Source organism: Aquarana catesbeiana, linkage group LG06, assembly GCF_042186555.1.
Source record: "Aquarana catesbeiana isolate 2022-GZ linkage group LG06, ASM4218655v1, whole genome shotgun sequence".
Lineage (NCBI taxonomy): Eukaryota > Metazoa > Chordata > Amphibia > Anura > Ranidae > Aquarana > Aquarana catesbeiana.
The window spans coordinates 151938875-151961266 of NC_133329.1; the positions used below are offsets into that span (position 1 = coordinate 151938875).

Here is a 22392-nt window from a genome sequence, read left to right on the forward strand (position 1 = left end):
CGATGTGTCCGCCATAATGTTGCAGTCACGATAAAAATCGCAGATCGCTGCCATTACTAGTAAAAAAAAAAATAAAAAATAAAAATGCTATAAATAACTTTTGCGCAAACCAATCAATATACGCTTATTGCAATTTTTTTTACCAAAAATATGTAGAAGAATATATATCGGCCTAAACTGAGAAAAAAATTGCTTTTTAAAAAAAAAAAAATGGGGATATTTATTATAGCAAGAAGTACAAAATAATGTGTTTTTTTTTTTTTTTTTTTTTAATTATCACTCTTTTTTTGTTTATAGCGCAAAAAATAAAAACCGCCGAGGCGATCAAATACCACCAAAAGAAAGCTCTATTTGAGGGAAAAAAAGGACGTAAATTTTGTTTTGGTACAACGTCGCACGACCGCGCAATTGTCAGTTAAAGTGACGCAGTGCCGAATAGCAAAAAGTGCTCTGGTCAGGAAGGGGGTAAATTCTTCTGGGGCTGAAGTGGTTAAAGGCACGTGCATATTTACATAGCAGCATTGTCTCTTTCCATTACAACAGATTACAAAAATAATTGCTGTTGGCCAATGCCTGTCATTTTTTATTGGCCTAGGGATACATTACTTGTATGCATTCATGGTGCAGCTTGCAATTCCTGGCCATAACAATGTGCACATCCCATGTATTTCAATTAAAACACAATACATGTGTATTCATATGAAGATTTACATAAGTTATCTAAGATTTGGTCTTCTATACATGCATCTATTTGAAGTCTTGCTTTCTAATGTGATTTTCATTTTCTCTTTCCTAATTCTAACAGGTTGGAATATCTCATATGAGTTCAATGAATCAGACCTAAGAATCAGCATGAGGCAGATTCAGATGTTCCTCAATGAGTATGAAGCGGTTCCTTTTGAGGCTCTTACTTACCTGACAGGTAATCCAGCACAATCCAGCACTCCCATATTACTTTAACAACCCTGAAGGTTCTGTGTGTATTTTATTTTTTAATGGATTCCAAATTAACAATGTAGTTGTGTAAAAAATTGGGACTGAAGACAGATCCAATTTTTACTTTTTAAAGTGCATTCCTTTTTCACTAGTGTTGGTAAATTGGTGTTTCCACAGCTCTGCACATTTTTCATTCACTAAATGAAAGCAGTATTAAACCCAAAAATCAAACATTTTTTATGTTGAAGCTTACCAATTCTTAGATGTGATGGCTGTATTAGTTTGTTTTGTTTAGTAAAAGCTCTCTTGCAGTTACAGGGATGAGACAGCCCGTTTACCACTGGCAGCTTTTATTTATTTATGTAAAACCTTTATCCTAAAAAGAAAGGAAACTGTTGCTCTAACTAATTATAAAGTATTAGTTGGAGTTCAGCTTCACTTTGTTAGTGTATCTAATACTGCTAGTACTTCCAACACCCCCTCCCCCTAGAGTGACAGTGCTGCTGTTCAAATCTGTGCCTTGTGCTCATTCATCCAGAGATGGTGTCTGTATAATACAGGTGATTTATTGCTGGCTAGATCACCAGGGAAAATGGAGAGGAAGAAAAAGCCTAGAAAAAGAAAACTAATGCAGCCACCACATCTATTGATTGGTAAGCTGCAATGTCACATTTTTTGGTTTTAATATTGTTTTATTTATTGCAAAGGTGCAGTATACTAGAAGTACTAGAAGCTACAGATAGTCCTTTCAGTCCTCAAATACCGCGGTAAATGACACAGAGGCCAGCTAGCAGAGTTTCATTAAGATGAATTCCAGAGCTGGGATAATGATGGGGGGGGGGGAGCTACTCCCGTGTTTTAATGTGAAAGTTTGCGGTGGAGATATTCTGTATGGTGGGATGCTTCACCCTTCTCATCACCTGAGAATTAACTTTCCCTTGGACATGTCAGATTTTCCTGTAGGCTCCTCTGGCTCTGTTGCCCAGCTATCTGCTCCTCCCTCTAATGGTAGCCTACTGTGGATAGAAAAGAGGGGAGGGACATGTGCCCACTGAGAGCAGATCTCCTTATTAGTATGGAAGCCCACTTGGGAGGGTGGACTTTCTTTGATTTTCTGCATGTCATGTGATATATCACATGACTTCATTCCCATGCTGAAGAGGAGGTGTAAACTCTAACTTGTCCAAAGTGTCTTGGTATGCTGACGCCTTAAAGTGTTTGTTAAGGCACAATTATAAGTCACTGGCAGCCCCTCTATTATACTCAGGCATAGCACACTGTATATGTGTTTTCTGAAAATGAGGCTTGTAAATACTTATTTAGAGCTATCTTCAGGCTGGTCACGTGACTCACAGCCGCTTTTCAGCTCCAATAAATATACATATACTGTGTACTATGCCTGAGTATCACAGAGGGGCTGCCAGTGACCATTTCAAAGTTTTGAATTAGTACTAATAGCGGTGGGGGGGTGGAGACGGAGACACACAACAAGGAGCTGACAGATGGATAGGGGGAGAGATGAGAGTAGAGCAGGGCTGCGGATGACGCAAGGACATCTCAAACAACGATGATCAGGGCTCAACAGCCCTGATTTTCATGGTCAGAGCAGAGAGGGGATACAGGAAGTGGCAGGCTCAGGATTTAGGATTTTTTTTTTTTTTTTTACAGTTTAGAGGGGGGCAGATTACATAGCACAAGCACTGTGCTATGTAATCTTCTTTAAGGGACCAGGATATCTATTTTTTGTTGTTTTTTGGGTTAACAAACACTTTAAGAGTTCCCTTCACTGGAACTAAGGGGCCAAGCCCAACCCCTGAAAAAAAAACCCCACACCATAATCTCCCCTCCAACAAACGATTTGGACCAGTGCACAAAGCAAGGTCCATAAAGACATGGATGAGCAAGTTTGGGGTGAAGAAACCTAAAAGACCTGCACAGAGTCCTGACCTCAACTCGATAGAACGCCTATGGGATGAATTAGAGCGGAGACTGCGAGCCAGGCCTTCTCATCCAACATCAGTGCCTGACCTCAGACATGTGCTTCGGGAAAAATGGTCAAACATTTCCATAGACATTCCTAGACCTTGTGGACAGCCTTCCCAAAAGAGTTGAAGCTGTTATAGCTGCAAAGGGTGGGCCAACTCAATATTGAACCCTATGGACTAAGACTGGGATGCCATTAAAGTTCATGTGCGTGTAAAGGCAGGTGTCCCAATACTTTTGACAATATAGTGTATCTCAAAGTGTAAAAACTCCTTACATTTGGTCACTATTTGTAACATGGAACAAGCAGTGGCGGCTGGTGCTCCAAATTTTTTTGGGGGGGCACAAAAAAATTTTGAAAAAAAACCATTAATTGCAGCCACTTTGCCATCAAATGCTGCCACTGTGCCCATCAAACACAGACACTGTGCCCTCAAATGCTGCCACTGTGCCCTCAAATGCTGCCACTGTGCCATCAATTGTAGCCACTGTGCCCATCAAATGCTGCCACTGTGCCAAACATTGCCACTGTGCCATCATACATTGCCACTGTGCCCATCAAACGCAGCCACTATGCCCTCAAATGTTGCCACTGTGCCATCAATTGCAGCCACTGTGCCATCAAATGCTGCCAGTGTGCCCATCATATGCTGCCAGTGTGCCCATCAAATGCTGCCAGTGTGCCCATCATATGCTGCCAGTGTGCCCATCAAATGCTGCCAGTGTGCCCATCATATGCTGCCAGTCTGCCCATCATATGCTGCCAGTCTGCCCATCATATGCTGCCAGTCTGCCCATCATATGCTGCCAGTGTGCCCATCAAATGCTGCCAGTGTTACACCCACCCCCCCGTGGATGAATCGCAGGACATCACACAAACTCCCCACCCCACAGATGGATCGCGGGTCACCCCGGCCCACGATCCATCACTGACCTGCCTCCTGATTGGCGGGGAGGCAATGCGGTGTTAAATTAGCGAATATTCATTCGCCATGGTCACACAATTGGGTGGGATCAAGGCGCACTCTCTGCGCACCGAGCCCAGGCCTATTAGAGCCTTTGGCTCTAATCAGGTGCTTCAAAAAAATGCACCCCCTCCCGCCCCCGTCATAGGAGTCCATGCGTCCGGCGTCCTGAAAGGGGCCGGGCGCATGGATAGGGAGGTGGCAACAGGGATAGGGGGGCGGTGCCCGTGCGCCCACAATGCACGGGGCGCCACTGGGAACAAGTATAAATCTTTTAATTAAAGTATGCAAATCAAATTTACTATTTGTGCTGGTGCAAGCTGGATACACTATTTCCCAGAGTTATGCAATTATTTATACAGTTCTGTGTGCGAACAATACTTCAGTTTTCAAGAAAACATTTAAGAAATGCTTACATAAGCATACATTCCTTCATCCACATTTTTAAATCTTAATCTGTTACAAAATGATTGATTTTCATGAATATGTTCATGTTACATTTTGCTGAAATACACTGCATTAACCGCTTCAGCCCCAGAAGATTTGGCTGCTGAATGACCAGGCCATTCTTTTGCGATTCAGCACTGCGTCGCTTTAACTGACAAGTGCGCAGTCGTGCGGCGCTGCACCCAATCAAAATTGATGTCCTTTTTTCCTCACAAATAGAGCTTTCTTTTGGTGGTATTTGATCACCACTGCGGTTTTAATTTTTTGCGCTATAAACAAAAAAAGAGCGACAATTTTGAAAAAAACACAATATTTTGTACTTTTTGCTATAATAAATATCCCCCTTTTTTTAAAAGCTTTTTTTTCTTAGTTTAGGCCGATATGTAATATTTATGTAAATTTTTGGTTAAAAAAATCGCAATAAGCGTATACAGTTATAGCGTCTACAAAATAGGGGATAGATTTATAGCATTATTATCTTTTTTTTTTTGTTTTACTAGTAATGGCGGCGAGGTGCAATTTTTATCGGGACTGCGACATTATGGCGGACACATCGGACACTTTTGGGACCATTGGCATTTATACAAAGGTCAGTGCTATAAAAATGCACTGATTACTGTAAAAATGTCATTGGCAGGGAAGGGGTTAACACTAGAGGGCGATCAAGGGGTTAATTGTGTTCCCTCTCTGTGTTCTAACTGAAGGGGGGGTGGGACTGTCTAGGGGAGATGACAGATCAATGTTCATACTTTGTATGAACAATCAGTTTCTTCTCCCCTCAGAGAACCGGTTCTTGACGTGTCGCGAGCGGTCGCAGGAGCCTGGCAATTATCGAGACCACCGGGCACTCGCATCGGCTCCGGGGGCGAGCAGCGCGCACACCCCAAGTGGCCACAGGGCGAAGCGACATTACATAACGTTGTTTCGCCCAGCCATGCCATTCTGCCACAGTAAAACTGCAGCGGCTGGTCGGCAAGTGGTTAATGGGTACATTTTGTGCATAAAAAGAGCATTTAATTTTGTCAAAATATAGAACACAACTCATTACTGTTTTGTTCTTAAAAACAAGCATACTGATAGATTTCTATGAAGATACAGAACATAAGAAAATGTAATGTACAGTGGAACCTTGGATTATGAGCATAATCCATTCCAGGAGAATGCTTGTAATCCAAAGCACTCGCATATCAAAGCGAGTTTCCCCATAGAAGTCAATGGAAACAAAGATAATTCGTTCCGCATTGACTTCTATTGCATGCAATACCGCATGTGGCCAGAGGTGGGGGGGTGCTGGAGAGCCTCGGAAATACTCGGGGACAGCTTGGCTGAACTCGGAAAGCCTTGGAAAGGCCCGGAAACACTCTGGAACTGAGTATTTCTGAGTGTTTCCGAGTGATTCCGAGTATTTCAGAATGGCTCCGAACCATTCTGAGTGTCACCAGCGCCCCCGCACCTCTGGCCAAATGCGGTACTGCACACCCCATTAGCTTGAATTCTGCTTGTTTTGCAAGACAACACTCGCAAACCGAGTCAGAATTTTAAAGAAAAAGTTGCTCGTCTTTCAAAACGCTAGTTAACCGCGTTACTCGTTCCACTGTATTTTTTCTTGTCCTGGAAAAGTACCAAAAGTAATACAGTGCTCTTTGCATAAAGTGTTTATGTTTTCATTTTTTTCCTAACCCTAACATTTGACACATACAGTACCTCATAACTAAATGTCTTCTATTTGGTCAGTTTTGTTTAATACAGATTAAAAAATCAATACGTAATTTTAACTTACATTTTATTTAAAAATATAATTAGTGTAGCGCTGGTAGATTTGCGATCTACCATACGTTAGGTAAATTTAGTAACTTGTTCGTTAAATAGGTTAGGTTTGCCTCTGTTTCAGCTTGGCTGACGTTGTGTGTGTTTCCATACTGACCGGTGGGTGTCGCTGTTATCACTAGTCAGTGTTGGAAAGACAACGTGTTGAAGCGTATGGATGCTCTTCTGTCCCGGAGACAATTCGGTGGAGGTGGTCCTCCGAGCTGCATTCTGGGCGAGGGTATTTATGGGACAGACGCCATATTGTGGGGTTAGTTTTTACAGCCACCTGCTGGCCCTCCTGGCCGACAGGTATGTGTTAGAGAGCTATCTCGTGGTCCTCTGTTCCGGAGGCCCACGTCGCTGCGGCGCAGGGGTGGGCCCAGAAACTAGTCAGGGGCCTGCCACTGCAGCCGAGGAATGGTCCTGAGCTGTCTATCCAGAGTGAAGAAGCTGGACCACCGAGGAGATCCCAGAGGAGGACCCGTCATGGAAGGATCATGCAGAGTGCTGGTCTGGAGAGGGGCCTGGTGACTCGGTTGGAGGACGTATCCTAAAAAGTAACTATACAGCATAGTGTTGCCGGGTTGGCTTAAAGGTTCAAGCACTGTGACTGACGTTCATTGCAGAAAACTAATACATCTTGTGGCAGAGGATTGTACAGGTTTATCCCAAATAAGTCTGTGGCAGAGACTTTTGTTCGTGCTACGTACTGGCTGCTAGGCAAGTGAGAGAGGCCTATCCAGGCGAGCAAAGAGTGTGTCCCACGAGGGGAGTGCATCCTATTATAATATCCAAATTCTACCAGGACATTTATCAAGAATTTCATAAGAAGATATTTGAGTTTCTTCTGCAGTTTCCCTTCTGCCTCTTTCCTGCTACTTCCTTAGTAAATCGTTTAATAAAGCATTGAAAACGTATTCAAGTTTTGGTGCGTGTATCGTCCAGAGGTAAGCTCAACGGAACCCTAGACCCGGTGCCGGTAAATCAGAGGGAAGGAGAGTGAAGGTAACAAGCCCGCTTAAACCAGCAGCTCCACCAAGAGTTAGTGCTACATTAGTAATACTGTTGCTTCGATATTTTTAAAAGGTCTCAAATTCAGTCATTTAGTTATGATTTATTTATATTACATTACCTCTCTCCCTCATTTTTGGACTTTTGTCCTACTTTTGCTGTAGTGGCATATCCATATTCCTAACTTTACGTAATTATGCACATTGGAAAGACTCATGCTGATGGGTATCACAAGCATTTGCTTGAAAAGCTAAGAACGTGTTTATAAGTTTTCCGTTGTATTTTAAATATCAAAAATAAAATATGCAATTATTCTGGTGTAAAGCACCTGTTAATTCATATTCACACTTTTTATTATGTATTACAATTCATCTTTATGACAGGTGCACTTTTGTAAAACCACTGTAATGTTCATGTGTAGTCATCAGAGATACTGTAGCTGCACATTAGAGCTGCTCTTCAACACCTGGGCACATCTAATAAAATATAAGGATACAGACAGAGTTACTGTATGCATAAATTACTGGGTATATAAAGAGTCTCAGTCTGTGGGCTCAACTAAGACTATTAGCCTTTGACTTCTGCAATGTCTTAGCTGAAGGCCATTACAAATAAACATACTATGTGCCTCACATTACATCCATTAACGAAAATCTGTGTCAAAGGTATCCGCAATTGCCCTTATTAACTAGAAAACCATCCCCTATAGCTGCTAAGTTGTTTTCACTTTGTCACGAAGGGTTTGACTTTCTCGACCTTGAGACGATGATTATTCTTAGCCCGTTATTAGGAACGTCAAACCCTTGATAACCAAATTAAACCAGCAACAAAAGTGCTCACAGAGGCTTTCTAGCTAAAAAAAAAAGATAACAGCAGAAACATTGTGTTCAAAAGTTTAAATGGACCAACATGATGTATATGAACCAATGTCCACGCTACATGCCGTAGAAAGAGGGAGCAAGTTTACAAAGTACCTGCAAAGTGTAAATCTAATTTTCTTTGCAGGGGAATGTAACTATGGTGGAAGAGTAACCGATGACAAGGACAGGCGCCTCCTTCTGTCCCTGCTTTCCATATTCTACAATGAGGATATACAGCAAGATAACTACAGACTTTCCCCCGGAGACCTTTATTATATACCTCCATATGGCACATATCAGGTACTGAAATTATACATGAGCTTACTGTTAACTTATTCATTAAATTGCTGACATAACAAGCAGTCAGGAAAGAATTAGGACTTGAAAAGATAGTTTATTTCTGCATTCTAAATTCTAAATGTCCTGGGAAAAGTATGACAAAAAACAAGCAGCAGATTCAGAGATAAATAAAGCTAAAGTTATATAGAAAACTGGACTTTTCCTGCAAAAATTGAGATTGGTCTTCTCCGTTTTCCCTTTGTTTGAAATTACCTAGCAAAGCAGAATAATCAATTGTGAGGGCCCAACTTATCCCCAAAGGAAGAGGTCTCTGTCTTGATAGTAGGAGATATTTTATTCAAAAGTTGGGAGGAGATAATCCTTTTTTTGTGTACATTTTCTTCATCAAAGCTACAAAGATCAGGGCTGCACACATTAATCGTGTGGTACAAATAACATTGCATTTTAGGAAATGTGAAATAGGGAAATTGTAGTAAAAACATAACCATAATAGTTCATCATAAATTCACAATTGATTACAACAGTATTGTATAAAATGTTAACAGAACAATAGGAAATATTATATATAAGGAAGGGGAGTGGTGCACTTATTCAATATAATGTGCTGTTAACATAAAACCCAAAAATAAACTAAACTAAAATAAAATGCAAAAAAAAGTCCAAGTAAAACCCAATGGTAGGAATCAGTTTATATAGAGGTGGATGTCTCATAGAACAGTAGCTTGATAGAAGGAAAACAAAGAATCAATTCAACATCGATTGTAAAATTTATAGATTGGCCACTCACCTCCAACGATGACCACAAGGTCAAACAAGGCTCATCAGATAGCGAATGGGGAATCCTGATGGGTTTACTTCTTCTTAGTTTCCCTGCAAAGGTAAAGCATAATGGGCTACTATGCATCGCCTGCGATGTCACCACTGTCCCCTCTTCCACAAATCGTCCATCTTCCTTCCAGGTATCGCTTCTCCGGAGCTGTGAGTGGCCGGAGCAGCGATGACGTCACTCAGGCGCATGCGCGCGGGAGCCGTCAATGACGAAATGTTAGCCTTCACGGCATGCTCGGTGTGCTTGCACCGTAGACATCGGTGCCCCTTTTTAGGAAAATATCTCCTTAACCGTGTAGGTTTAGGAGATACTTCTTGAACCTACAGGTAAGCCTTAATCTAGGCTTACCTGTAGGTTAAAGTGGTCTGTAAGGGTTTACAACCACTTTAAAGGCACAATGTCACGAGAGATTAATGGAAGCTTCCATTGCTGCACTTTCCTTTGAGAATATTGGTTCCCTGGCTGTTATTCTGATACTTTGATTTTAATGGTTTCTGAGTTGCTGACCCAGAAACAAGTATAGAAATAGGTAGTTTTAAAACTTTTCTGAAACCTATTTATAGCATGCTTGTTTTAGGACTGTGAATGAAACACACGGAGGTCAGACACAGCCAGGCATCCAGCATTTTCAGAAGGCCTGCAATGGCAGGCCCCATACTTCTGCCATGATAGAGTGACTTTGATAATTAGCACAGCTACCAGTACCCACAAAATGAGGTATTCACTAACTCACCATGGCCTGCTTTTTGGATTGCTTGGTGTTTTTGTATACTCTTTCCTATACTCTCTGTACTCTCTTTGTTAAAGTATAACTAAGGGCAAAACAGTTTTTTTAGTTTTGAATATAGTGGGTTAGAACCCCTGTTAGGTTGTTATTGCTACTTCTGCCCCCACTAGGGAGATTAACCCTCTCCATGTGTCCTGTTTGCCATTATCATCAAAAGTGAAAGTAAAAGAAAATTTTGGGTAATCGCCAGAACAGTAATAGAGAGGATATCTTCCAATGAGGACACTAGTTCCGGGGCCCTGGGGCTATGGACTCCCTTAATTTGCAGGGATTCCTCTCCCTTCCTCTTTTGGTTATGGGATGGGAAGTGAAGGTAAATCTCCCCAATGAGACAAAATGGAGGTGGATGAAAAAAAACAAAAAAACTGACAGGGGTATAACCTTCCCTTACTCTATCCAAAATAAAATGAAATGCCTTTGGTTCTACTTTAATGTTGCACACCTGGGATCTCAGTGATTTTTCTTCAGCAACTTCAAGGTACAGATACTTCTGTATTATTGGTTGTGATTTCTTTTTCATTAACATTGTCACGGAGGAGGGCAAGTGCAGTCTGCAGATAGGACCCTCTGGCCTGGAGACTGACATTGCAGAGGAAAAAGCAGGAGGAGAGATTTTAAGAATACAGGGGTAATCACGTGGGGAGGAAATGGCGTTAAAGGAAGAATGAAAATGAAGACATGTTAAAAAAAAAAAATGGCTGAAATTAGGCTTTTAGGTTGTAAACCCATAAAAAAAAAAACTGCAAGACAAAGGCATAATGAGCTAATATGCATCGCATACTAGCTCATTATGAAATACCTTAGATCGAAGCTGGTGCAGCAGTCCCCCTACACCGCTTTGACGAGCGACGTCGGGAGCCGCGGGTCACGGCATATCAGCTGAATAAATGGCACAAACAAGCTGTTTCTTCAGTGGGCATGTACCAGTGACGTCGGCACATGCTGATACAGTGGATATCTCCTAAACCGCGCAGTTTTAGAAGATATCCACGGTACCTACAGATAAGCCTTATTATAGGTGCTGTGTAAGGGTTTAAAACCACTTTTAAAGTGTCACTAAACCCACATCATAAAAACTATCAATAAATGCTGTATTACATCTGTTCATACTCAGTCACTTTAAGATTTGTTTTCTGCATTCTGCAAAAAAGCCTGGTGGATCTTGCTGTTCTCATTCTCCCCTTTCTGTCCAAGCCCCCAATTCAGCTATAGATTTTGCAGAGCAGTGTTGGCAACTCTGCACATGCTAAGTTTTCAGTGAGTTTCTATGTTGAGCATTTCCTCCCTATCACATCTGAGCAGCCCATGTGATTATAGAGTCACATATGTGGGTGTATACACAGTGGTAAATGTCATCCCACTCCCTCCCTCCTCCTCCATGCCCACTAACCAGCTAAACACAATAGGGGTGGGATATTACGTGTATATTGTTCTAACACACAGGCTGGAGGTGTGTGACATAGCCTGTGCCTGGCAGAAATCCACCCACACCATTTTATTGCTAAAAAATAATAAAGATTTGATTTCAAATATATATTTGTATGACAATTTAAAACAGTTTATTGATATTAATTATTTTTACGCTGTATTCCAAAGGCTGTTTTTGTTTTGATTTTAAACATGTGACCAGCAGCAGAGGACTAGAAGCTCCTCCTGCTTACGTTTCCCTGCAGACATTCTGGGAAAGGGCTGGGATATGTGATAGCTGTATATTGATTAGGAAAAAGGTACTTCGTTTTTTTTTTTATTAATTAAAGTGCTATCGTCCATATACAGAAATAAAAGGGACAATGCAATTTAAACAGTGTGTGTTTAATATCACTTTAATGGTAAAATATTTTTTTTTAGGGATTCATATGTTCTATATAAAAATGTTAATTAAGGAGCATTATTCAGAACACTTACATATCTATATTTTACATATCATATAAGTATTTTATTAAGCTATGAAGGGTAAACAAGTCTGAGACAGAATCATAGGAGTTGTACAGGTCAAGTGGCTGGGCCTTCTTTCTGGCACTTTTTTTCATGAATTGTAATAAATAGGACTTGTTAAGAGATTCCACCAAGCACACCCAAAAATGGCAGCTCTGCGCTTTCAAGTGTCAGGCTTTTTGTTGTTGTTTTTTTTTTTTTTTAAGTCATGGCATGGTTATTGTAAGCCAACTATGAGCATAGCATGTATATTGTTAGAGAAGGACGGTGCCCTCTAAATGCAGCATGTATGATAAAAGTATTTATTACAATGGATAAAAAACACTCACATTTGAGTTGTTAAAAAACCATATTTATATACATCCTTTCAATCTATATAACATACGTGTTTCCATCTATCACGATCAGGGTGCCATCCCCCTCCATTATGACCTCCTTCCCCCTATTCCACGATCTATCTCTGTATTTAGAAGTATACAGTCATATCATTTTTCACCATAATATTAATTTACCACCATATAGAGCCACAAAGTTATCCCATTCCACCCCCTCTGTTTCCTCGCTTCCCCCCCCCCTCCGCCCTCTCTCACCTCCCCGTCCCCCCCTTCACTTCCCTTCTGTATTATGTACACCTTGTCCCCATGGTTACTTACGCGCCCTCTCATTACACATAGTTCCGCCCTCCACCGAATCACCTCTCCACCCCTCCCCTCGCCTATGGTATTAGTCCCAACACTCAATATGGCCACCAGCACAGCCTGATGAAGGAGCACGCATGCTCCGAACGCGAATCACCGCCCGCCTCACATCGTTCCCGGAAGTGAAGACACAGGACAGCACGGCGCTCCATGGAGGATCCATGACCAACATCCTAGCTGCCTGGAGGCTCTGAACACCCACGGCACCACCGGAACAGCTACCAGGACCCAGGTCACAGGATTCACATCCCAGGATCCCCTCCACTGGCCCGTGACACCCACATCCTCCGGGAACACGCGGATGACATGACATTACTGTATATGCTGGTTTTTTAACAACTCAAATGTGAGTGTTTTTTATCCATTGTAATAAATACTTTTATCATACATGCTGCATTTAGAGGGCGCTGTCCTTCTCTCTCTTGTATTGTTTCAGAGCTCCTTATAGCTTTTATAGACCTTCTATATACTCAGCATCCTTTTATCCTTACACGGACAAATACCTGAACTTGTTGTGAAACATTAACTACTACCACCAAGTTCCCCCTCCCAGCCCACCCTTCGCCCCCCTGCCTACCCTTCGCCCCCCTGCCTTTATAGTTATATGTACCTAGCTACATTCATTGTGCGCCATATTAACCCCCTGCTTGTATATTGTTAGATAATACAACTTGGATTGTGAAGTTAGGGTGCTGTATTACCTCTTACGTATGGTATTCATTCATATATTGAACCAGGTATTCTATTTTATTTCAGTCCTTTGTGGATTATATAAGAAATTTACCTCTTATCACTCACCCAGAGGTGTTTGGATTGCATGAGAATGCTGACATCACCAAAGATAACCAGGAGACTAACCAGCTGTTTGAAGGGGTCCTTCTCACTCTGCCCAGGCAAACATCAGGGAGCGGTAAATCTTCTCAAGTAAGATTTTTTTTTTTTAACAATTTCTGTTTATTTCTGCTCCAGATACAGTGATATTTATACATGCAGAGGTAAGACCAGAAAAGTACTAATCTTCTTCAAAGTAAATTGTAGGTCATAGACATGCTAAAGTAATGCAAATACTAACATACTGTACATATGAGGCATTTCATAAAGGGTGTAGTAGGCACCCTTTAGAATCTTCTTGGGGCGCAGCACCGAAAGCGTTGGTGCTTGCACTAAATTCTTTCACCTGTCACAGACCCTGACAAGCACTTGGCCAAAGAGTTTTATACTAGGGGTGGGCTGAGCCCGATGTAATACTGAGAGACTCGTTACATATCAAGTCTGGTCCACTCTTGATTTACAGCGCACGGGAGTGGGCAGATCCATAGCTGCTATTCGGTTCAATATCAACTTTCAATCCACCCACTGCTGTGCAGATTCAAAAGTAAAGTAGACCTGATGGGGTCCTAGTCTCTTAGTTCTCCATCAGACTCCGCCCACCCAGTGACAAGTCATTTCCAAAATATGGGCATTGCCCATATTTGGATAATGACACCAGCTGTATCCCTGGCCTTTTTGTTTACATCTAGCTTTCGGCAAGGGAATGACCCGGCCGAACAGTTAAATGAGGCAGGGGGTACAGCACTGTGGGGGAAGCTGTCACATATATGACAGTTTCCCAGCACAGGCTTATGGCCCGCTCTGAGTACAGGAGTACCTCTGTACACCATATCAGAGTTGGTCTTAATTACCACCATACTGTGGGGCAGAGTTGTGTAGATCTCAGGACTGGAGGAAAAATCCTTTTGCAGGTAAAACAGCTCCCATGAACAGTGCCTTGAAAAAGTATTCATACACCTTGGAATTTTTCCACCTTTTGTCAGGTTGCAACCAAAAACTTAAATGTATTTTATCGGGATTTTATGTGATAGACCAACACGAAATGGAACATAATTATGAAGTGGAAGGAAAATGATAAATGGTTTTCAAAATTTTTTACAAATAAATATCTGAAAAGTGTGCCCTGCATTTGTATTCAGCCCCTCAATATTTTGTAGAACCACCTTTCACTGCAATTACAACTGCAAGCCTTTTTGGGGATGTCTCTACTAGCCCTTTTTTGCCCATTCTTCTATGCAAAATAGCTCAAGCTTTGTCAAATTGGATGGAGAGTGCCTGTGAACAGCAATTTTCAAGTCTTGCAACAGATTTTCAATTGGATTTAGGTCTTGACTTTGATTGGGCCATTCTAACATATGAATATGATTAGATCTAAACCATTCCATTGTAGCTCTGGCTGTATGTTTAGAGTCGTTGTCCCGCGGGAAGGTGAGCCTCCTTCCCAGCCTCAAGTCTTTTGCAGACTCTAACAGGTTTTCTTCTAAAATTGCTGTGTATTTGGCTTCATCCATCTTTCCATCAACTCTGGCCAGCTTCCCTGTCCCTGCTGAAGAAAAGCATCCCCAGAACATGATGTTGCCACCACCATGTTTCACAGTGGGGGTGGTGTGTTCAGGGTGATATATGCAGTGTTAGTTTTCTAGTTAGTTTTGCTTTTAGGCCAAAAAGTTAAATGTTGGTCTCGTTTGACCAGAGCACCTTCTTCCACATGTTTGCTGTGTCCCCCACATGGCTTCTCGCAAACTGCAAACGGGACTTTCGTATGACTTTCTTTCAACAATGACTTTCTTCTTGCCACTCTTCCATAAAGGCCAGATTTGTGGAGTGCACCACTAATAGCTGTCCTGTGGACAGATTCTCCAGAGTTACCATGGGTCTCTTGGCTGCTTTTCTGATTAGTGCTCTCCTTGCCCGGCCTGTCATGAGATACTCAAAGCTTGCGATATTTTTTTTAAACCTAACCCTGCTTTAAACTTCTCCACAACTTTATCTCTGACCTGTCTGGTGTGTTCCTTTGCCTTCATGATGCTGTTTGTTCACTAAGGTTCTCTAACAAACCTCTGAGGCCTTCACATAACAGCTGTATTTAAACTGAGATTAAATTACACACAGATGGGCTCTATTTACTAATTAGGTGACTTCTCAAGGCAATTGGTTCCACTCGATTTTAGTGAGGGGTATCAGAGTAAAGGGGATGAATACAAAGGGGGGCATGGACCATAGGGTGAGTACATGGATTGAAAACTGGCTACAAGGGTGAGTTCAGAGGGGGGTGATAAATGGGGAGTACTCGGAATGGTCAGAGAGTGGGGTCCCCCAGGGTTCAGTGCTGGGACCAATCCTATTTATTTTGTTCATAAACAACCTGGGGATGGGGTAAATAGTTCAATCTCTATATTTGCGGACGATACTAAGCTAAGCAGGGCAATAACTTCTCCGCAAGATATGGAAACTTTGCAAAAAGATCTAAACAAATTAATGGGGTGGGCAACTACATGGCAAATGAGGTTTTAATGTAGAAACATTTTAAAATAATGCATTTGGGTGCCAAAAATATGAATGCAATCTATACACTGGGGGGAAAACCTCTGGGGAAATCTAGGATGGAAAAGGACGTGGGGGTCCTAGTAAATGATAGGCTCAGCAATGGCATGCAATGCCAAGCTGCTGATAACAAAGCAAACAGAATATTGACATGCATTAAAAAAGGGATCAACTCCAGAGATAAAATGATAACACTTTAAATGCAGTATTTGGAGCACATCATTAACAGTAATTATCTCAGGTAAGTTTTTTTCCTTATTCTTTCTACATCCTGATAAAGCAGGCACACCAAGATTTTGCTGAAACTTTAACTGCTGAGCTGACTAATAAAGTATCTGTTACAAAGCTGTTTTATTTGCATGAAAGAAACTTTAACAGAAAGTTCCTATTTATCATAAATGACCATGACTGTCAGTCATTGCTTTCTGGCTTTGATTACATTATGATGTATTGATTGATTGATGGAATTAGCAAGGAAAGGGGCAGAAGGATCATATATCTGTATTCCTTCTCACCCTGTCATTACGACTGTCATCATGTGAACTGTATTTTATTCACTTTCCCCTTTGCACATCTAATGATCCTTCCAGAGACTAATTTCTACTACAGTTACTGAATATGAAATAACTGAATATGAAATAAACACAATTAAACAGCTGCTCTGTGTAATTATTCTTAAAGGAAACCTATATTGAGAGTAAGCTGTAGGGTGCCATTGTAGTAATGCTGATTTAGTGGTTTTAATAATTTCTGAATCAGTGATCCAGAACAAGTATCCAGATCAGTTCTGACTTAACCGGTTATATGCTTGGCTTAGGTCAGTATTCAAAAAGCTTTTGAAAAATGGAGAGAGGCAGGTAAATATTATCTTCAGACAGAGTTGGATCATTCACAGGGCATCCTAGGAATGAGCTTAGGGCTAGTGGATGTCCAACTACATGGTTTATGTTTCTGCAGTTAATCGGGAGGTTGGTGTACTTGGTTAAAGCTGTGCACCTGCCTGTCACTCTACAAGGGAGCATGTATTTTAGGCAGTTGGTGTCTGATGGGGCCATGCTTGTACAGACAATGCAGATGGGGACACTTCTCTGTGCATATTGTAGTCCTAATCAATGTCAGTTGAAGAGATGGAGACCAAAGCTGCAACCTTGTCTAGGGCCCCATTCTACCTTAACTTATCTCGCTCTTCAGAAGTCAGCTAGCCTGACCCCAGATGACCTTCATTACAAGTTTACTTTAAAGTATACCTGTCACTTCATTAATCTTTGAAAACTAATCCCTTATAACTTTTTTTTTTTACAAAGTCTAGGCATCACCAAGTTCCAGTTGGTACTACTGGTTTAGTAAAATGTTGCTGCAGGGTACTTGGACCTGTAGTACCTATAGTATGCAAATATTAACTTTTAGGAAAATCAGTGCTAAGGCATGCCCTCTTCACATGACACAATGTAACAAGGCCTTTCAATGCCATCTCAAGTTTGGGTGCTTGCAGGTCACCTACAGCAACATTTTATTAAGCCAGTTGTGTCAGCCTGGGCTGGTGGTTCCCTCTCTTTAGCTGGGAAGTTTGGTTTTAAGAAGAAATACTAACCCTATTGTAATGCCAGTGAAACGCATGCGATCCCCCGCCCCCTTCTTGTCTCCCGCTATCCTGGTCCTGCTGTTCTGCCATTATATTTCTTCAATCCCTGTATCCAATTGGTGCCTTCTATATCCTCTCATGCCTCCCCTCCCCCTACCTATTCCTTGCTCTCCCTTCCTTTTTTGTCATACCTTAATCTCACTCCCAAAACTATGATTTGAGGCTCATATTCAAACACCATCAAATATACTTCAGAGACCGCTTTCTTTCTTTTTTTTCCATAAAGTTTTTTTTGGAAATAATAGAGAACACGCATGTGTAGAGTATCACAGAAATACATAATACAAGTCAAATGAAAATGGTCAAGGTATGTTAACATCGTAACTTACAGGTTATGAACTTCAAACTGTTAAATGTCATTAAACTAAAGAGGGGGAACCCTGTATCTGTGGAGTTAGGAGCCTGTTGGGTTAACTTTGTAAGTAAGATAGGAGTTATGGAGAGGGTGGAAATGTTTTGATTAAGTTGTTGTATATTGAGAAAGATTCTGAGTGAGTGGAGAGTTCTAGGTCGGGTTCATAGCACGGGTTTCTGTGTATCTAGAAGGATATTTAGGGGTCTGGGAGGAAGCGTATATATGCTAAGAAGGGGTAGCTATTTCGTTCTGGGGAGGGGTAAGAAGGGGTGGGATAGATAGGAGGGTCAGGGGGGTTGGGGCAATGTGGTAGGGTTTTTTTGTAGGTGGTGGTAGGGAACCAGAGGGGGTGGTTGTTGTCCATCTCTCTCTCCCTCCGGTGGGGAAATAACGGGTTATATGGGGATATGACAGATGAGGATAGTTCACCTTTTCTGATATAAGTCTGTAGTAGAGGATATCTGAATTGAGTCTGTATTTATGCAGGTGTGGTAGAGTAATGTCAGATGGGAAGTGCATTGGCAGTGATGATATCTTTTTAATCTGTTGTTGTGTGGAAGTGGGTCCAACAGGCCCATTTGGATAAGAATTTAGCAGGTGTATCATGGGCAATGCTGATGAGACCTTCCATTTCAGCTCACTTGGAGATTCTATTTAGCCATTCTTTGATTGATGGGGTACATGAGGTGCCCCAATGTACTGGAATGCATTGTTTTGCCGCGTTTACCATGTGCATGGCTAAAGATTTGAAACAGTTGCTATTCGATAAGGTGGTAAACTGCAGGAGAAATTGTGCTGGAGAGAGGTCAAGAGTGTAGGTGGTTACTTTCTTTATACTTTGGTGGACTTTGCCCCAGAAAGTTTGGATGGTGGGACAGCTCCACCAAATGTGTAGAAGGGTCCCCTTTTCCTGTTTACATCTCCAGCATATGTCTGGGATGTCTGAGTTGAATTTGTGGATGAGGGAAGGGGTGCGGTACCAGCGTGATTGGACTTTGTAACCATTTTCCTGTGTGGAGATGTTTACGGATCCCTTGTGGATGTTCAGGTAGACTCGTTCCCATTCCTCCGGTGACAGGGATATGGAGATGTCATTTTTCCCATGTTTTGCAGACCAGGCCCGTGTTAGAGGTTACGTCCATGAATAAAATGGAAGGCATAGTGGAGATTAAGTGGTTTTGGGGGGATTGCTTTGTGCATAATGTTTCAAAAGGTGATAGTGGTCTGGAGACCTTGAATTTTCTATCCAATGAGCTTATGTAGTGTAGAAACAATGGGGTTTATTTACTAAAGGCAAATCCACTTTGCACTACAAGTGCACCTAGAAGTGCACTTGGAAGTGCAGTCGCTGTAGATCTGAGGGGGACATGCAAGGAAAATATAAAACAGCATTTTTGCTTGTACATGATTGAATGATACAATCAGCAGAGCTTCCCCTCATTTCAGATCTTCCCCTCATATGCACTTGTAGTGCAAGGTGGATTTGCCTTTAGTAAATCAACCCCAATGTGTGATTGCAGGGGGAGATGTAGGTGCCATTGATCTTTGAAGGGAGTTTTTTGCCAGTGTAAAAGTTTGCCTTGTGAGAAGAAATGTTATATCTGGATATCTCTGTGTGGCCAGATGTCAGTCAGGAAGTTGTTATGTATTCCAAGAGGGAAGTCAGGATTGAGACGTAGTGGGGTGAGGGGGCCCGGTGTAGAGCATAAGGAGGTTGATTTGCAAATGTTGTGGAAGCATTTGATTGTTGGGCCAATTAAGGGGTGATTCTGAGTTTTGGGTGGTATGTGTTTTGGGATGTGCCAGGGTAGTAAGTGGAGAGGGGAGGAGGTGAATGAGGCTTTCAAGGGTAACCCAATCTTTGTATTTATAATGTATGTTCCAGTCTAGGATTCTGGAAAGGTGGCAGGAATTGTAATAATTTTTTTTAGGTCAGGGAGCCCAATCCCTCCTGACCGATTTCTATATATTTGTTAGAATATAGTTGTTTATATCACACTATATCAGTGTGGTTTGAAAAAATCCTCTAATAAAAATTACTTTGTAAAAAAAGATATATAATTTCAGGAAAACAACTTTTCATTTTTTATGGTTTTCCCATGCATCTAACTACTAGGTACATGTTGAAATTTTTTTTATCTTCAGTTTTTCTTAGGCCAATGTTCCTCCTTTTTCCTAGAAATTCATAGATTAATATTTCTCATCTAGGGGAAAACACAAGCTTACCTGCTTGTTTCTGTTTTGCCTATGGTGTCATTAAAAACTATATGAATAGGGTGGTAGTGTGACTGCACATTAAGTGCTTCCATACTGCATGGAAATGAGAGTAAAGTCCTAATTGCCTATATTTAGCTATTTCATTGGTCACCTATCTTATGTTGGTCCTTGGTTTTTAGGTGGATTGTTCGCAAATACAAGCAGTCTTATATGAAACGTCTAAAAGAAAGTGTCTATTTTATACCTTTCGGTCAAATATAATTAGAGGTTAGAATCTGATTGTTTGCTTGGGACAATATACACTGTCCTTTCAAATACAGACATGTATGTAATTTATAGGGTAATGCTTTACTATTCTGTATATTATACGTAGACCCAGTCATTGTCTGTGAACCTTTAAGATACATGTTACATTCAACTGGTTAATATTTTGTATTCTTTTTCATTCATAGGAAATTGTTGAAGATTTGGCTAGAGATATACTCAATAAATTGCCAAATGATTTCAACATGGATGAAGTGATGGAAAAATATCCCGTGGTCTATGAGGAATCAATGAATACAGTGCTTAGACAGGAACTGATTCGCTTTAACAGGTAAAATGGAAATTTCTTTAAAGGGATTGTAAAGGCAGAAGGTTTTTTATCTAAATGCATTCTATTCATTAAGATAAAAAAAAAACCTCTGTGTGCAGCAGCCAGCTTCAGCCCCCCAATACTTACCTGGGCCCGTCTTTATCCAGGGATGTTGCAGGAGTGTCTAAGCTGCCCGGGACTCTCCTCCTCATTGGCTGAGACTGCAGCATGGTGCGATTTGGCTCCCGCTGCTGTCAATCAAAATCATTTATCCAATCAGGAGAGAGAGGAGGCTGGGTCGGGTAGTGGCTTCTTGTCTGACTGGACACAGGGAGCTGTGACTAGACTTGGGTGCCCCCATAGCAAGCTGCTTGCTGTGGAGGTACTCAACAGGAGAGAGGGGCCAGGAGCACAGAAGAGGGACCCCAGAAGAGGCAGATACGGGCTGCTCTGTGCAAAACCACTGCATAGAGCGGATACATTTTTTTTTTTTAAGTGAGACTTTACAATCACTTTAAGCTCGTTAAATAGCAATTATAGAAAACTGATGATATTGGTTAAAATAACTTGTATGTAATATTAATATTATTACTAATGTATCTTGCATAAACAAGAGAAAGCCAACAGACATTAAAACTATTCTTTTTGTCACAAGAGAGCAATTAAAAATGACAGCCAAATGCTGATATTACACATTGAACTTGTGGCTCTTTAACAAGCTACAGTGCTCTGCACTTTTCTTTTTATATATTTAAATATGAAGTAAATATAATTTATAAATATAGATGCAAAGCACCTCACTCTGTTCTTCATAATCAAGTTATTATTACTCATGTACATTGCACTAAACCCAGTGTTCTGTACAGACTGTATTATACAAACAAGCGTTAATTAATCTTAAAGAAAAAAGAAATTTGTGCTAGGACCTAAATAAACTCAAAAATAAGTAGCTAACACAATACTAAGATACAAAGTATACAAAAGTTACAAACCAGACAGTATAGTGCTGTATCCAATATTACAATGTATGGTGCAAAATAATGCAATAAATAATATCATATTAATGCATACTTGGGATCTGAAAGCTTTCTATCCCTGACTTAGATTGGTTTTTGTAGCGATTCCTCCTCTCTGTGTGGATTTGTATGTCTTTGGACTCTTTTATCTTGCTTTATGGGCTTTTAAATGGACGTTTTTGTATACATATGAAATGTAATTTTTAATTTACTTTTTGCACACATTAATATGAATGTATGTATTGGTAATTGAAGTATAAGCTTTGAGCACTTTATTCATTGCATTAGTTTGCACCATACATTGAAGTATTGGATATAGCACTATACTTTCTTAAGCATTTAAGCATTAATTAATACAGTACATTCTATGTACATACAGTGGATCCGAAAAGTATTCACAGTGCTTCACTTTTTCCACATATTGTTATGTTACAGCCTTATTCCAAAATGGATTAAACTCATTATTTTCCTCAGAATTCTACAAACAATACCCCATGATGACAACAAGAAAGAAGTTTGTTTAAAATCTTTGCAAATTTATTAAAAATAAAAAATGAAAAAAATCACAAGTACATAAGTATTCACAGCCTTAGCCATGACACTCAAAATTGAGCTCAGGTGCATCCTGTTTCCACTGATCATCCTTGAGATGT

At 40.9% G+C, this 22392-nt stretch overlaps 1 protein-coding gene across 2 annotated transcripts in view; it reads left to right on the top strand.

The window, feature by feature from the left end:
* Window positions 1-22392, top strand: part of DNAH3 (dynein axonemal heavy chain 3) — an 827768-nt gene that overhangs the window by 761287 nt on the left and 44089 nt on the right. For both annotated transcript variants that reach the window (XM_073591059.1, XM_073591058.1), the window contains exons 55-58: window positions 806-922; window positions 8157-8311; window positions 13317-13484; window positions 20602-20744. In XM_073591059.1, coding sequence (XP_073447160.1) covers window positions 806-922; window positions 8157-8311; window positions 13317-13484; window positions 20602-20744 — 583 coding nt within the window. The remainder of the gene's footprint in view (window positions 1-805; window positions 923-8156; window positions 8312-13316; window positions 13485-20601; window positions 20745-22392) is intronic.